General features: G+C 37.3%; 1 protein-coding gene across 3 annotated transcripts in view; it reads left to right on the top strand.

Annotated features, from left to right (window-relative positions):
- The window catches only part of RANBP17 (RAN binding protein 17), a 315,725-nt gene that overhangs the window by 238,976 nt on the left and 59,917 nt on the right, over positions 1-16,832 (top strand). For all 3 annotated transcript variants that reach the window (XM_060008404.1, XM_060008406.1, XM_060008403.1), the window contains 2 exons: positions 4,071-4,174; positions 9,898-9,986. In XM_060008404.1, the coding sequence (XP_059864387.1) occupies positions 4,071-4,174; positions 9,898-9,986 (193 nt within the window). The remainder of the gene's footprint in view (positions 1-4,070; positions 4,175-9,897; positions 9,987-16,832) is intronic.

Genomic DNA, 16,832 nt, shown 5'->3' with positions numbered 1-16,832 from the left:
TTTTATCTATGCATGACTGAGAACTTAGGATGTTACGTTAGTATTTACTTTCTGATGCCAATGAAAATAGTAGCCTATAAATTGGCACTTCACCCTCAAATTATACTGGTGTCTGGGCCCTTGTCTTGTTAGAAAAAAAAACTGGCAGCGTCCATTATTATTCATAAAAAGATCACATGTAGATTTGGCATACTAAACATAATATATGACTGCATACTTGAATGTAAAGTCGTAAGAGCGCATGTTTTCTCTTTTCGTATCAGAAACAGTAAGTGATACCTCCATGGGTAATACAAATGAGGAAAAAATCCTTCATAGATGTTGTATAAAGTTGCATGAGGTAAAAAAAAATGACCAGTTTTCTAGCCTAGATGATACAACATATCACATTGCAATAATAGGAACAGTGCTAACTGAAACATAAACGTTTCTATAGGAATAATGCACCAGTGTCTCTTCGTTTGCCTACCTTAAACTCAAGTGATTGCTGAGGAATTCCTTTCTCCTCACCAGAACCAAGCTAATTGTTCTTCACCCTCTTCTGACTTCATGCAACTGCAAAGTCGAGATTTTGTGACCCTGACTTCCGTCCCTACCTCTGACACCTTCCACCTCATCAGAGACATGGGGGGAGGAACATGAAGTTGGGGGGTAAAGCAGAACTAATTGGAGACCCTGGTTCACTGACATTTACCAGGCAGAGGATGTTGGACAAACTGCTTAACTCCTTCAACCTCTCAGTTCACATGTAAAATGAAGGAAATCATCATACTAGTTTACAGGATTGTTGTGACTGGTAATGACTTACAACAGTGCTTTGAAGGTAGTAAGAGCTACATAGGTGTTTGTTAAGTAAACTAAGTACCACATTCATTGACCGCACATAGCAAGTACTCAAGAAATAACTACTGTTATTCAGTCACTACACAAATATTACTTGACCACCAGACCCTCCTCTAGGCACTGGGGATACAGTCATGATCAAGACAGACGAAGTTCCTTCTCCAAGGAGCTTACATTCTAGTAGGAAAGACAATGCATAAATATGTAAATTAATAGCCAGTCATAGTAAGTCCCATAAGAACAGTGAAGTGTTTATGGGGTGGGAAATTAGGTGAGGGGGGAGGGCACACACTGTGGTACTGTTTTAGAGTGGTCAGTGAAGTCCTTTCTGAGGAAGTGACATTTAAGTAGCATTGCCGCTCACCTTGCTTTCTTTAGTATTTGCTCCTTGACTTCTCCCTTCACATTTCACATTTTGGTGGCTTTCTCTTGTGCTCCTGATGTCCCTATTTGCCTCAAAATTTGATTGAGGAAAGAGATGGAATCAGGAAGTTTTTTTGATCTGTAGCTCAGTATACTAAGGAAGGGTTTAAATGTTCAGGTTCTGAGTTTGTCTTTGTTCTGAGTAAATATCCTTACCTTGCTCCCAGAGGAAGGGTATTGGGCTGGCAACCTCGTGGTCACATTTTATTTGACCACCATAATCACCTCTGTTAAGTTCATGTTAAACTCAAAACAACAAAAATGCTCCTGGCTATCATTTATTAAGTGCCAGACACCGAGCAAGGGGGCTTACAAGTGTTTTGTCATTTAATCCTCACAGCTGACTTTATGAAGTAAATATTATGTCTCTTAATTACAGATGAGTGAAGAGACTTTATCCAAAAGCAGACAGCTAATAGTAGCAGAACCAGGATTCAAGCATAGAACTTTCAAAGCATCCACTCTCTCTAGCACCCTTACCTGCCTGCAGTGATCATTATCACTGTTCTCATTAATTCCATACTAGAAGAGTAAGATTACATGGTTTAAAATATAATGTATTATATATTTGAGGATTTGACGTTTGCTTCAGTTAGTAATTTTTCTATATTAGGTATTAAGAAAATAAGGTAATTTTAAAATTTACCTTTAATTGAACATCTACTTTTCATTCAAATACAGTATTTCCCTAATATGTACCAGGCACTGTTCTAGGTGCATCATCTATTTTTCCTGTATATACATTTAATATACACAATAATCCTCAAAAGATAAGTATTTATCCTTATTTTATAGATGAGAAAACTGAGACACAAAGTGATCAGCTGAGTATCCAAAGTTAAACAGTACATGATGGAGCCAGACACTGGGTCTGTTTATTGCAGGGGCTTAACCTACATCATTCTCCTTCACAGAGAAATGAAAAGGTGCAGTCTTGGTTCTCCAGAAGCAAAGCCAAAGATACTATCAGTGTAGGCTGATAAATCTAATAATTTACATATACATGTTACAAATTTTATCTCATTTAATCTCCACAGTAACCTTCATCAAATGGTGGTAGTAGTAGAATGATATAGGTGGTATTATTAAGTGTTAGTATTAGCTATCTGCTAAAATATCTGCCATTCACAGCAGACTGATACATGCTGTCTAAAGGATCAGACAAAGGGGAAGAATCAGACAGAATGCTGTGAGAACCCAAAGGGGGAAGGGGAATACTTGCAGTAGGATCTTAGTACTTGAAGGGGAGCTTAGCTCAGACATTAAGAAAGCTATCATTTGACCTGGGCTTTGAAAAATAAAACTGGCTCCTATAAAGGTCTCATGTTATCCCCAGTTGACAGAGGGTGTATCTAAGAGGAGTAACTTGGTCGCATAGCTAGTTGACAGGGCAGGGCTTATAACTTGGAGTCAGACGTACTACCATTGCACCACGAGGTCACTATAATTTGGTTTACCTTCCCCTTCACCTAGCACCCTGATCCTTGTGTCGAACAGCATACTAGGAAAGACTCATTGGCCTTTTGACATCTCTTTCTGAAGAAAGCTGAGTCCCTGAATCTGTTGGACTCCAGAAACAAAGTATGTAAGGTTAAAGGGAAAAGAGAAGTCACAAAAGATCAGGGTCAGCCAGATCAGCCACTCCTTAAGAGTCAAAAGATCCTGAATCTGCCATTGATTTTCTGTGTATGTGGCCTTGGACCTCGCTCTCCTTATCTGTAGAATAATATATAGGCCAGTGTTTCTCAAACATTTGCATGCATCTGAGTTACCTGGAAGACTTCTTAAAACAAAAATTGCTGGATCTGGGATGAAACCTGGGTTTTTATATCTAACATGTTCCCAGGTAATGCTGATGCCGCTAGGTCAAGGACCAAACTTTGAGAACCACTGATCTCTGCTCTGAGATCTTATTTCCTCTCTAATTCTCTACTTAAAAACTGCTAGCATAGAAATCAGGAGGTCTGGACAGTATAGTTACACCTCCAACTAAGTATGCTACCTTGAGCAGTCGCTTAACGTTTCTCTGCCTGTTTCTTCATCAGTAAAGTGGGACTCACAATTCCCTGTGGCACAGGATGAATGAGAAAACTTTCTCATTTGAAGGAAACCCCTTTTGAAAAGGATAAATTACCAATTGTGTAACATATCCATTTGTTAAATGAAGATTCTACCTTCAAAGTGAAAAAACAATAGAAAATGTCTCTTTTCCCTTTTTTATATAAAGAAAAAGAAGCTTATTGCAAAAGGAAGTATACTCAATGGAGAATGTACTTAAAATCCAAATGACCCATGAGGGACCCCATCCCGTTTGGAGATAAAAGTTTCCCTGACATCCATTTAACAAATTAATAAAAAAGAACATAAATAAAAGAGAATAATAACTTAGGGCTATCTGGGCACCTGAGTCTGTGAGCCCTTTAGGGCCTTGGCACCTAAAGAGAAAGGGAAAAAAGATCCAGTTCTCTGAGGCTTTGAAAGTGCCTTTCCTTGAGGCATTAGGGAAGCTCTGGGGGCCCTAAGAGCTGAAGGGCTGAGAAGCCTGGGGCATGAGTCTATTTGATCCAATAAAGAGCCAGGAAAAAAAATGGCTGGTAAGTAAGTTTGCTATTTCATTTGGTGCAAAAGAGAAGGCAAAACACCAGAATATTCAATGAGCCAAAGCACAAAATGTGGTACGGAGGTGAATGCAGGCTGACCCCTTCTCAAGAACATTTCTAAGCCTGAATGAAGCACTCACTGTGGAGGCTAATGGACAATAGCATGCATCTTAAAGCGCAATGACCCTTTTGTTTTTCTGATAGGCGAAGATGAGGACGAATTTGAGAATTTCATGCTGCCTCTTACAGTCTCTTTTGAAACAGTGTTACAGATATTCAATAACAACTTTAAACAAGAAGATGTAAAGGTGGGTTTGTTTCCGAACATGAGGAAAGATGATTTTGTTCATTCTAGGATGTATAGATTCAGAAAAAGGTCTGCATATTTGTGTGTGCTTTGTGCTTCATCAATCTTAATTTCCCAATTGCATGTGTCTTTGAGTTGTACTTTTCATACAAGTACTTTTCTAGTTTCTTATACAAATGGACTTTGAGGTTATCGAATGATTTCAGAGAGCTTATGATTAGATGATGCATTTGTCTCTCGTGGCAATATCTTTTAAAAGAACATTTCTCGTGGGTACACCACTTTAAACGTCCCTATTCCCTCATCTACCCCACACTCTATGTTTCAACATATTTATATGGAGGAATGCACAAATGTACACATGCTAAAATACTACATCTCTAAATATTTTTAAACAAGAATTTGTATAAATCAAGACTTTATTAAATGGCTAGGCATATATGTATAAATAGGAGCTGGTCTTGAAGTATTGCATTCTTAAACTGAACAAAGTGATTAGGGTAACTGATAGCTAAATAAGGTTTTTATGTGCCTGTGGGAGCCATATTAGGATTGATTTGACAAGTCAGTTCAGCTGTGGCAACAGTCATAATATCTAAGACAACATTATGTTTTATTAGTAAAATCCTTAAGTGTAGCAAGCTGTTTGTGACAAAACAGCCCCGTATTTTAATACGGGGGATGGGGAGCACAAGATCTGCTAAATAGGAATAACATCTTCTGAAATTCTGATGTATCAGGGCTGTGTTAAATTGATTGACACTGGTTATTATTCTTAAAAGACTAATAAATATATACCGAAAATGTAGGCACCTTTGTTGGTGATACTTGAGTCATGTTTTATTGTTATTTGAAATGTGTTGAAAATATTGACAGTCATTTTGCATGGCTCCTCTTCTCTCTACCAAAAAAAAAAAAAAAAAAATTAGCAGTAAGAAGCCAAATAGAAGAATGATGGCCTTTGGTGATTATTCAGTGTAATTCTTGTACTAAAAAATAATTAACCAAATACTGTACCTTCTATTTTGACATAGAGTTTTTGAAATGCATGTTTATCAACATGCAATAGTCATAGAATTTTTAAAACCAAAAAAGGATCTTAGAGATTGTCTTTGTGTTTATAGTGTTGCTGAAATTCTTCACCAGAGTTTCTACTCAGGTTAGCTATATTTTTTAGATGTCTCCCAAATATTTTTAATGACCAGAAAAATCTTTGCAACTTTAAGGTGGTTATTGCTGCCCTTTATATCAGAAAGAAGCCATGAGGTTGAAAAACACTATCTTTATAAAAATTACATTTGTCTCATTTGAAGATTTCATTATACTCCAAACCCGTTTTGATGTAATCCCGTCTAGTTTGATAGAAACCATCTTCCTAGAGTCATTTTTAATGGAGTTCCTGTGATATATCCCTAAACCAGCAAGTTCTTAACGACCCTGGAAAGTGACTGCTTGATTACACTTTAACGGTATTTGCAAATAAAATCACAAGTAATTAAGGGGAAATCTCCAGGCTTTTGAGCAAGTTTGATGCATGATAACTGCCTGATTCAGCTTCATCTAGAGTAATGCTGTGTAGGCAACAGCTACTGAGATCAATAGCAACGTAATGATAGTGGCAGAATTAAGTGAGTAACCTGAGAACTGTGCCTCAGAATGCATGCAGCTGCCACGAACCAAGGCCACACAGTGCACTCCGTGCTTCCGTCCTAAATGTTCATCAAAAGACGCCCTGCAGGAAAATGGAGTTAGATGCTCTTTATTGCTGATCGTGTCTCTTGCCACATTTATCAGGGAAATTGGATTAGCAGTTGGCAGCTGCAGGTAGACAAGATTCTGCAGTGATTAAATATGCAGCTTGGCTGCATTTGTTGTGACAGACCTTTAGTAAATTCTACTGTAAGCACCATCTGTCTAATTTGTATAAAGAAAACTTGGTGCTTTAAGCTACCGATAAAGAACTAAATCTGTTGCTTTATCATAAACAAAACTTTTGCAGTAAATGCTTTTAAATGTAATTTATTAGGTTAAGCCTATTTTTCTATCATGATGAATAAATAATACATGCAGAAGTGCTTTCAGGTACTTCATTTTGCAAATACTAGAGATAAAAACAGTTCTGTTTTGTTCTTCAATAAAGTATTCAGTATTCCAATCCACAGGAGGTGATGCCGTTAAAAGATCTCTATGAAAATGCTGCAGGACTGCCAAATTCATTTAATTTGCAACCCTTACCAGGATTTTCTAACTGCCTATTTATTGATAGATATTTTTCAAATGCGGGTTTCAGGATAAACATAAGCATTAAGGACCTACACTGCCAAACTGAAATATGGTTGTGAGAGAAGGAAATGCTGTAAAACTCTTAAATTTATAGCTTTGTTTTCTTACTTAGTCCTAATAAAATTGAAGAGAACATTGAATTTTTGTCTTGGGTTTCTCTTTTCAAAGGAAAGGGAAAAGGAAAGAAATTGCTCTGACAAACCCTGGCTCTAAAACGTTAGTTCACAGTACGTGTTTCCCCCCTGTGATTGTACCCACAGTAAAATATAGTCCAGTACTCTGACTCCCCATGCATCATTTTTGTTTTGGCCATGACGTCATCAGTTTTAAGGGAAATGAATGAAAACTTCTAGGAGGAAGAGGAGCAGTTAAATAGGAACCTGCTATCTTTAGTCCCTTCGTAAAAACTCCACAATGTTAAATTATTTAAAATCCTAGATTTTCAGCATGCGCACATTAAAAGTTTTCGCACTAAGTGCCAAATGTTGCAAACAGCACTTTAACAGAATGATTTTGCTTTGATCCCTGTAGCAGTTCCTGAATAATTTATCACAGGTTATTGCCTTAATTCTGGAGAGGGATAGAGCAATAAAGGCAGATGAAAACACTCCAGTTGAAACACCTTGGGGCCTGCTCATTCCTCTGACACGGCTCTTTTGTTGGAACTATTTAGAGGTTATTAAGATGTGTCTTCAGAATTAAGAGTATGCTGTAAGGATGAAGACAGCCATCTTAATTCTAAAGACAAAGCACAATGACCCTTCACCTTCTTTTTCTTTGTTGTTATTATATAGTAGAATTATGAGGATAATATTATAGCTGCCCCCAGTAGTGCCACTACAGTAAAGGGTCTGTCAGACTTTCCATTAGAAACCCTGTTTTGGAGGTCAGGGTGGAAGGAGCCGCATTTCAACTGTTTCCCAGCCCATCCGTCTCACACTTGGCACACAGACGGCCGTTCACCATGCAGGAGACTGCAGCACCGAGCAGTTTCTCCTTGAACTATCCAAAAAAGGAATCCTTAGGATTAGATACGCCAGACCTGCCCACTCCCCCAGACAGCCTCACTTTATAAGGACCTCTCATTTGTCAGGTCAGTCAAGTGTTGACTAACTGTAGGAGAAAGGCAACTTTTTAAATAAACCTCTTTGTACTGTTTTAAGTGAGATGGTAAATTGTGGCTCTTCCTCCCCTAAATTTCAGATCATCCCTTGATCTCTGAGATTGTTTGATAGCCTGGTTGAGCTCCTTGTTAACAGTTTTCCTGGTCTCGTACCAGAACTGGGTATCTTTTGACTGTCAAGAAAGTGCTTACTTAGTGTTGTTTGAGTGTCTGTATGGATTATGACAGTACTCTTGCTGCTTTGAGATAAAAGATTGTTTGAGCATGAGAGATCTGTTTCTCACATTAACACTGCATTTTCCTGCTCAGTCGAATCTTTTGAAAACATATTTAGTTATTATATTGTCATATGCTTCCTCTGCTTTGGAGTAACATTTTCTAAAATGGATATAATTTCATAGATTTGAGTCAGTTAGAGCCCTTCTGTTAACTTGGTGTCTCTTAAGAAAAAAATTTGTGATGAAATAAATATTAACCTTTTTGCGTAATAAGGATAGTCTAAAATATTTTAAGAGCCTTTTGCACTAGACACAAAGTAAAACTTATTGCTCCTGTTGACCGATTTAGAGTTGAATGGTGATGAGTACCTTATGTATATGTGAAAACTGAAGATTATTTGAAGAGTAGCCTGTAATTTGTAAGTGTACATAACAAAAATAGCATCAAAAAAGGCCACTTTAATAGAAAGACTACAAAGAGAATTAGTCAGAATAGAATTGTTCAAAGACTTCTTAGAAGACATATTCTGTTCTGGAAACTGCAAGAAACGTGGAAAGCTGAGAAAGAGGAGAATAGGTTCCAGGTGATGAAAACAGGTTACATAAAAGGCAAAATGGTTTAAAGAAAAATAGCAGTCACAGAAGAGAACTACACAGAGAGACTGGCCGATTATAGAAAAACAAGGACCGGTGAGATTATGAAAGGAAAAAGAATAAGTTATTTAAAGAAGCAGAAACAAAAGTTCAGGGTTCACATTCAGAAATTCAGATTACCATCATTCTATAAGCTGTTACACAGTATAGAAACTGAATATTCTTATAAACAGCTTCCAGTTATATTGAGTCACCTTTTAGGTATGGGGCATTGGGGAAGGGGGATCAAAAATTACAGATACTTGTGACATAAACTGTTTCCTACTTTGAAATTTTTGTAGTCATTAAGATGAGGGTCAGCATTCACTTCCAAGTCCTTAATGATAATTTAAACGCCTTGCTAAAGAGACTTTCATTTATTACCAAAGTGTGCGGAAAAGAAAATCTGATGAAATAGTTCAGAGACCATTTTCTGGCAGAATATTTCCACTGAAAACAGTATCTTCAGAAATCACAGTTGCATATCTCAATTATCCCACCCCCTTGTTCTGCAATTATGTTTATTTGTAGTCTTTGTTCTGACATTCTAGCATCTGTTCATGGGTTTTCTTTTTCACTTCCCAAGCATCTTCCTAAGGACAGCTTAATTAAGGGTCCAGAGTACGAGTCAGATCTCTTCTATTTAAGAGTCAAGTTTTCATTTTGTTTTGTTTTGTTTTCTCTAAAACTAAGTATTTATGGAACACTTATGTATGTATCAGGCTCTTGTTAGGCATTTTTATATAAATTTATTAAATTTATTCCTGACAGTGCCTCTGTGAGAGAGGCATTATTAGCCCCTTTCAGAGATGAGAAAACTGAGACTGATAATTTGCCTTGCCTTAAGTCTTACAGTTAAGAAGTAAAGCTGGGTTTAAATTCAAGTCTTCTGATATTGAGTGTAGAAGAACTCTTTTCCTTATATCTTTTCCTTGCTTGGGGAATGTGAATGCCATTCTGGGTATGCCACAGTACCAATAGGTCATCTGGCCAGTTTCATTTTTTCCTAAGTTACTAAAGATATTCCTTAGGGATCTTTAAATGCCAGTGTGCTTTCAGGTTAGACTCCAAATTGCATAGTAGGACTGATTTCTTGCAAGCCAGTGTGGTTAAGATTTGTTGTTATTAAATAATGTCTATACCCTGTACATTTCTGTTTCGTGGAATTATCAATACTCTTTTTTTTTTCTAATTTGGCGTTATTCAGAAACAAAGTATGTTAGGAATCTAAATGTTTCTAAGCTATTGGAATTATGACTCAGCTCAATTTATAAGAAGCAGAGTTGGTCAGCAGATTTGATGGTCTGTTTGCTTAAAAAGTCTATGACTTTCTATAGAAAGAGATCTGAGCGAGACATTTTAGCTAATGAATCAAAATCAGATATGTGGTCATTATTGCCTGATTATTACTCCATCTGCTCTGTGCTAACGTGAAAATCAATTACTGTGTCTCTTTCCCACTGACAGCGTCTGTTGATCGGGCTGGCAAGAGATCTTCGAGGGATTGCCTTTGCACTGAACACAAAGACCAGCTACACCATGCTGTTTGACTGGATGTATCCTTATTACACTGTGACAATACCAGCTCTGTGCACAGAGGGATGCCAGGCCCCTGGCTTTCGTTTAATAGTATGGCACAGTAGGGAAGAGGAAACAAAGCTAAATGAACTAATGTGTAATCAGCTAAAAATTACAGCACAGTGGCAGCAGTACAGATAACTGAGCACAGCATTTGGAGACCCAGCTCAGAGAGGTCACTTCTTTGGTGCCATTAAATATCGACACCTTAAAAAATCACATCCCCAAATGATGGTTTATGTTGGGGTTGCAGGGGTAATTGGGCTGACGTCTCTAACTCAAGATCAATGGATCCTACCATTTGTCATTTTCGAGGAGATTTGGATTCCCACTCTATCTCAAACAGCAGAGCTGAGGTCACTTTATCTCTTTGAGGCTCAGTTTATCATGCTGTAGTTTTTCATCATCATGAAAATATTAATGGACATGAAAAGGGGGAAATAAATCGTTAGGATTTTCATTTGATATAAAATTTGAACTTACCTTTGCCAAGGCTTAGTACAGACAGCAAAATAAATAGGCAAGGAAACAAACATCCCCCCACAGAAATGCCTCATCATTAATAGTAAAAAGATTTGGTGTTAGGCAGACCTGGCTTGAATTCCTAACTCTCCATTTGCTGTGTAAACTTTGGCAAGTCTTTTCACCTCTCTGAGTTTCCTCATCTATAAAAGGAGACATCCAGTGTCATGGCCTATTGTAACCATTGAAATAGGTAACGCACTTTGTATAATGTCTAGAACATAATAGGTAGTCGTAAATGGTTACTATTCATATTGTTTTAGCAATATTGTACGAATCCTCTTTGATCCTAACAGAAAGTGATAGTTTATGCAAGTCATGTAAGTGTAACATATGTTTTCATGCCTTTATACATGAAACCATCAGAGCACGTAAGAAAATTCTGTAACCTTAAAGTTATTTTTTAAGTTACATTATTTGTCTGTTGCTCTTTTCAGACCCTTTTTATCATAAATAAGAACTTCCCTCATGAATTGAATTACAAAAGAAACTTCCCTCATAAATTAAATTACAAAAGAAACTTCTTAAAGGCAGTCTTCAAGTACTGATGACACAGTTATGACCGAAAACATAACGAACAGGATCTGGGCATGTTTCAGGGAGAACGCTACACATTAAAGAAATCGTTTAGCATTAATTTTGAATACTTACTTACATTTTTACTTACTATTAAAACCTACCTCATCAGATTTATGTGCCCATAGAAGGGTTAGAGATAAGAATTTTCCATGCCGTTTAGAAATCATGTATGTCTTTATATCAGCATACAAAGTACATGTACAGAGATTGTAGATTTTAACCTGCAAAGTCATACAACTCTTTTAACTGTGCAGAACAAACTGGAATTACATATGACCCTTTCATTTCTCTAAACGTAAATACAAGCTCACAAAGCAAAAACTTTCATTTATTTGAAATATTGTAAAAACCTAATTTTAGCGCTTTAAAATTGACGGTGATCTTGAAGCCAACCTACAACTCTAGGAGGTCCAGCAATTAATGCTTCACGTTTTCCTCAGCAACAGTCTTAACTAAGAGTTCAGATAAGAACTTTCCCCTTAGCATCAAAGAATAGAAATATCTGTCGTAATTGATACTGCCTAAAATTTATAGAACATATTGTAATTTAAGTTTTTAATTAAGTCTGTTTTCCATTTCCTCAGTTTGCTCCTTCTTTTGGGCACCTATCTGAAATGAAACTTTTGTCCAGCAGATGGCAGAAAATAGCAAACGGAAAACCTTGGGACTTAACTTTTGTTTTGGACTAGAAACCACTGTCTCCTCCATCTGACTGTAGACGTTGATGTTATTAGGGTCAGGGACAGAGGGCCAAGTGTCAGTTATGCAGGAAGTTATGTTAGATTGCCAAACGGGATGGCTTGGTACCGGCCTTGCTTATAATAATTGAGTTTCAGTAGCAAATCAGCTTCCTTGGGAAAAGGCCAAAGGCTTTTCATAATTGTATTGACAACAAAATGAATATGATAAATGGTGTTCATTCAGTTGAGGCAAGATTTATAGTTTTCCTTTGAGCAAGGGATAAAAGAGCAAATATTTATAATAATAGTAAAATTTGTTTAAAAGTTATATTATTTGATAATTCAAAGAGCTTTATTAAAATATTTCAAAATACTTTAAGCAGTTTCAGGTGATAGAGTACAGATTCTTTCCAAAGTATTCTAGTAATGTAAAAATGAGCAAGTGTATGATTAAAAAAAGAACATGGATATGAAAGTCATTTATTCTTCCTAAAATATTGATATGTCAAACCGTCAGTGATGATTCTAATATTACTGCTGGAGAAAGTTTATTTGCCTTTTATCCACATAAAGGTGTGTGCTTTAATTTGCTGTATAGTCCTTGGCATACGGAAGAAACATCCTATAAGAGCACATGTCATCTTAAAGTCAAAATGCATTTTATTTATCGTGATTATTTGATAAAATGCTATTTTAGTGGTTAGCTATTTAATTTAAAAACATTTCTATAAACACTGACTGCATTAACTGGTACACGGACTACATTACTTATCACTCTGTCCTTCCAAACCTAAATTGCCTGAAACTACACAGCAACCATGTTGATAAATTGTCCCACTACTGGAGAACAGGAGAAGAATCACTGCTATTTCTTTGCCCCTGTAGTGAGAATGCAACAATATAAAAGCACCTTACCTTGCACTGTATTTAGTCCCCTTGTTTAAACTTTTTCCAGATCATACTTAAACTTAAGTATCAAAAACCCAGCGGGAAATTGAAAAAAATAAAAGAATGTGTAGGATGCTATTTCCTCACACTCATTCTTTTAATTGTCATAATCCTGATCTTTGAGTACACTGTTTTTCAGTCACGCAGTCAGTGCTGTCGTTTAATATGAATAAACACATTTTACAAAGACAAGGCAAGACAATGAGATTTGTAGGGAGAAAAAAAGAACTTTGGAATAGGACAGTCTCAGGTTCCAGTCCTGGGTTCACCACTTAACAACCTGTGGGGTTTTGGGTAAATTACTTAATGTCTCAGAATCACAGTTTTCTCCTCCATGAAACAGGGCTAATAATACTTGTATCACAGGTATGTTGTAAGAAGTGAGTGAACTGACATATATAAAGGGCCTAGTACAGTGTCTGGCACAAAGTAAATATACCCCTCCACTGTTGTTAGTTCCTTTCCCTAATATGGAATGAGACAAAGGAATCCGATTTGCTCACTTATTCAGCAGATTTGGCTAAGGACTGTCCGAGGATTCATGAGGGATGTAGATTTCTTACCCTCAAATCCCACCCCAAAATGATGTTACAGTTTAATAGAGTCAGTTAGGTATCTACCTAAACAACTGTAATAAAATACAGAAGGTGATAAGTGCCATAACAAAGATAGAAATAAAGTGATTGCATTTAGCTGGCGCATCAGGAAAGGCTCTGTAAAGGTGAAGGTATTTCTTTGGGTCATATCACATAAGTAGGATTGGACTATTGGAACTGTGAAGTAAGAGGTTTTCAGTTGGTCTAAGCACAGGTTTAGGAAGGAGAGTAGTAGAGAAGATATTTTGTTAAAGATACACTTATTTTATGGTTGGACACGCAGGTTGTCTGGGACCCTTGAATATCAGGCTAAGGAACTGAGACCCTTATTCCATAGCTGGTATAAAGCAATTGATGATTTTGACTGACTAACAGAACGAGAATTGTATTTCAAGAAGAGAATAGTCAGCAGTATGTTAGACAAACTGAAATAGGGAAGAAAGTAAACCTGAAAAATTGCTGTTCAACAAGCATATGTTGAGTGCATTGTGCCAGGCATGAGAAATGAATAAAATGATTGCTTTTTATAAGAATGAATAAAATGGATCGTTCCTTAGAAGCTCATAATCTAGTGGCCATAACAAATAACTAATAAACCATCAATGTATTGTAACAAAGATGCATGCAAAAGACCATATGAACATTTAAGAGGAAGAGCTTGGTATTTGGGGCAAAAAGTAGGCTTCCCAGGGAAGTCAAAGTTGAGCTATAGGTGTTGAAAGATGGATAGGCATTTGCCAGACCGAAAGAGAGACGGCTTCCCAGCAGCGTTTGCCTCCATGAACAAAGGTATAGATGTTTCACGTTCAAGGAATACCTTTCAGTTAAGCTCTGAACTAGCAGGCTATTTCTGTTCTGGAACCACATGCTCACACTCTTACCTCCTAAAATTTTTAACAAAAACCTCTTTTGTTGCCTTCTGGTGTATTAGAATGCTTTCTCTACTGTGAAATCTCAGAGGAAAAGGATTACTTTTTTACTCATTTATGCTTTCTTGGGGTCCAGCCCATAGTAAGTAACTATTGGATGGATGGATGGATGGATGGATGGATGTCATCAAGAAGCAAACCTCATTCTTTTCAGTTTTTCATATTTAGCATCTTATAAGGCAATAGCATATCATTAATTTTTTTATTTTTTATTTATCTGGTGCTGACCTTAGGAATCCATTGGGGAGATCTAGGTGAAAGCAGTTAGATCTGTGCCACTTCTACCTAAGGTCTCCCACTGTCTTCCTCCTATCCATGTATACATAGTTCTCACAAGGCCACTGGAAAATTAAACTCCTAGGGTAGGTTCTGATTCTCACCGTGTAATCTGAGTCTGGCACTCTCACTCTGAAACCCTTTTAACCTCCTGCTTGGTAGACCTTTACTCTGCTTTCCAGTAATCACTCATTTTCTCCGTGGCAGTCACCTCTGTCAGAAGCATATTAGAGTTGGCACCACTCTCATTCCACACAGAAAAGGGAGCATCCCCTCATATCCCGGGCCTTATCCCATAGTGAATACAGTGTGCTCTGAAAAGTATAATGGTCCTGATGTCTTTAGAATGCCTTGCAAAGGGGCATCTGTGTGCTTATGATATCCTTAGATTCTGAGATTTGTGTCTTTTCAGTCTCCTGATGAGTCTTCCAGATGCTTTCCCACTCGTGATCGCTGAGTTTGTACTCAGATCTCTGGGTGGAATATTTTCTCACCTGTACTCCTGTGGCACTGTTTCAGGATTTTGGTACTCAGAGCATTACTGTTCTGTGTGCAGCACCCAGACTCAAGCATGAATTCACCAAGAACAAAAGCCATGTCTTACTTACCACTGGATCCCTGGCACAGTACATAGCACAGAGTATCTACCGTCTATCAAAAATAACAGATTTTCTAGTCCATAGAAAAAAATAAAACAGTAAGTTATCTGACAAAATAGAGTTAATAATCAAGTTTATTGATTTTATATTTCTCATTTTCATCCAACTGAAACCTCATTCACACATATACACTCACTTCTCATCTCCTCTCTCTGCCTTATTTCCTTTGTAGCACTTTCTAAAGGATCATATATCTATTTTATTTTCTGTCTTATTAGAATATAAATTCCACGAGGGCAGGGATTTTTTTAATGTTTGATTCACTGATGGCTCCAGAGAGTCTGTAACAGTGAGAAGACATTTATAGAATAGGCCTTCAATAAGTACTTAAGTAAATTGTTCGTATATATTCAAATACAGCCTTAACATGTATATCTAGGGGGACAAAAGTATTGCTTTTTGCACTTTTAGGGAGCCTGACACTCTTAAGGTATTTAAGGGCTTATTTTCACTAAATGTTATGTGAATTATTTCCTGAAGCTTCAAAGTGAAATGCACAGCTTAAAAGAATCAAATAGGTAGGTCTAATTAAGTATGCTACACCTCATTTTTAGGTTGGCAGGTTTACCACAACAAATGTTTATTGAAATCTATTTTGTGCCAGGTCCATGCATACAATAAGTACCTATGCTGTGCTCTCAAAAAGCATATAATAGGAGAGATAAGGTGCTATGATAGCACGAACACAGGGTACCAGAGCCTTACATAGGAGACACACTTAGTCATGGGGGATTAGGGGAGGTGTCACGGAGGCTTCTTGGAATAATTGACATGTATATCGAAATATGAGGGACAAATAGGAATTAACAAGGTCATAGTAGGGAAGCACAGGTCTTTGCCCTTGAGAAACTCACTATCTAATGGGGCAGATGGGTAACACAAGCAACGAACCGTAATACAGTTTGTTATAAGAGAGACGTGGTCAAAGTGCTCATTGAACTTAGATGAGGAGGAGATTGATTCCTTTTGACAAAAAAGGGAAAATTTCACCGTTCCAGGGGAAGTAAAACTTGAGCTAGATGTTGAAATACAGTTTGGAATGTGTTAGGCAGACAAAGCAGCATATAGAGGAATAGAGACAAGAGAGAGTCGGCATCAGTGGGTTTGCAGAGAATTAAGAATGGCCAAACCATAGATAAGGGCAGGAGCACTAAGAGACGAGACTGGAGGTAGGCAGGGACCAGATATTAAGGACCTTGTTTGCCATGCTAAGGAACTTGAAATTTATTCTAAGAGCAGGGAAGAAAATTGTGATCTTTTCTCACCATGGAGGTCACTACCCATACCACACAGGAAAGGAACAACATGAGGTGATTCCGTTCAGCACTTCCATCTGAAACAAAAAGACAAGTACATTGAAAAACATCAGAAAGAGACAGATTTAGGGATTAGGAAAAGAAAAAGGAAATGAAGGTAGTGCTATAGGAAGGGGTTTTTCTGCTGCAGTTTTAGGCCTTAATTTTATATTTCTGTGTCCATTTGTTAGGAGGAGGCCAGTTACGGGTTAAAGGGTCAGTGGAGCTGAGTCAGAGTTTTCCAGGTTCTGGTGGTCTCAGCCATTGACTTAACAGAGACATGCAGTCCTTAGTATTGATGAGGGTGTTTGAGAATTTCTCCTTGAGCGTACAAGGGACT

The sequence above is a fragment of the Delphinus delphis genome, chromosome 3 (assembly GCF_949987515.2).
Source record: "Delphinus delphis chromosome 3, mDelDel1.2, whole genome shotgun sequence".
NCBI lineage: Eukaryota > Metazoa > Chordata > Mammalia > Artiodactyla > Delphinidae > Delphinus > Delphinus delphis.
This window is presented reverse-complemented; position numbering and strand designations above follow the sequence as displayed.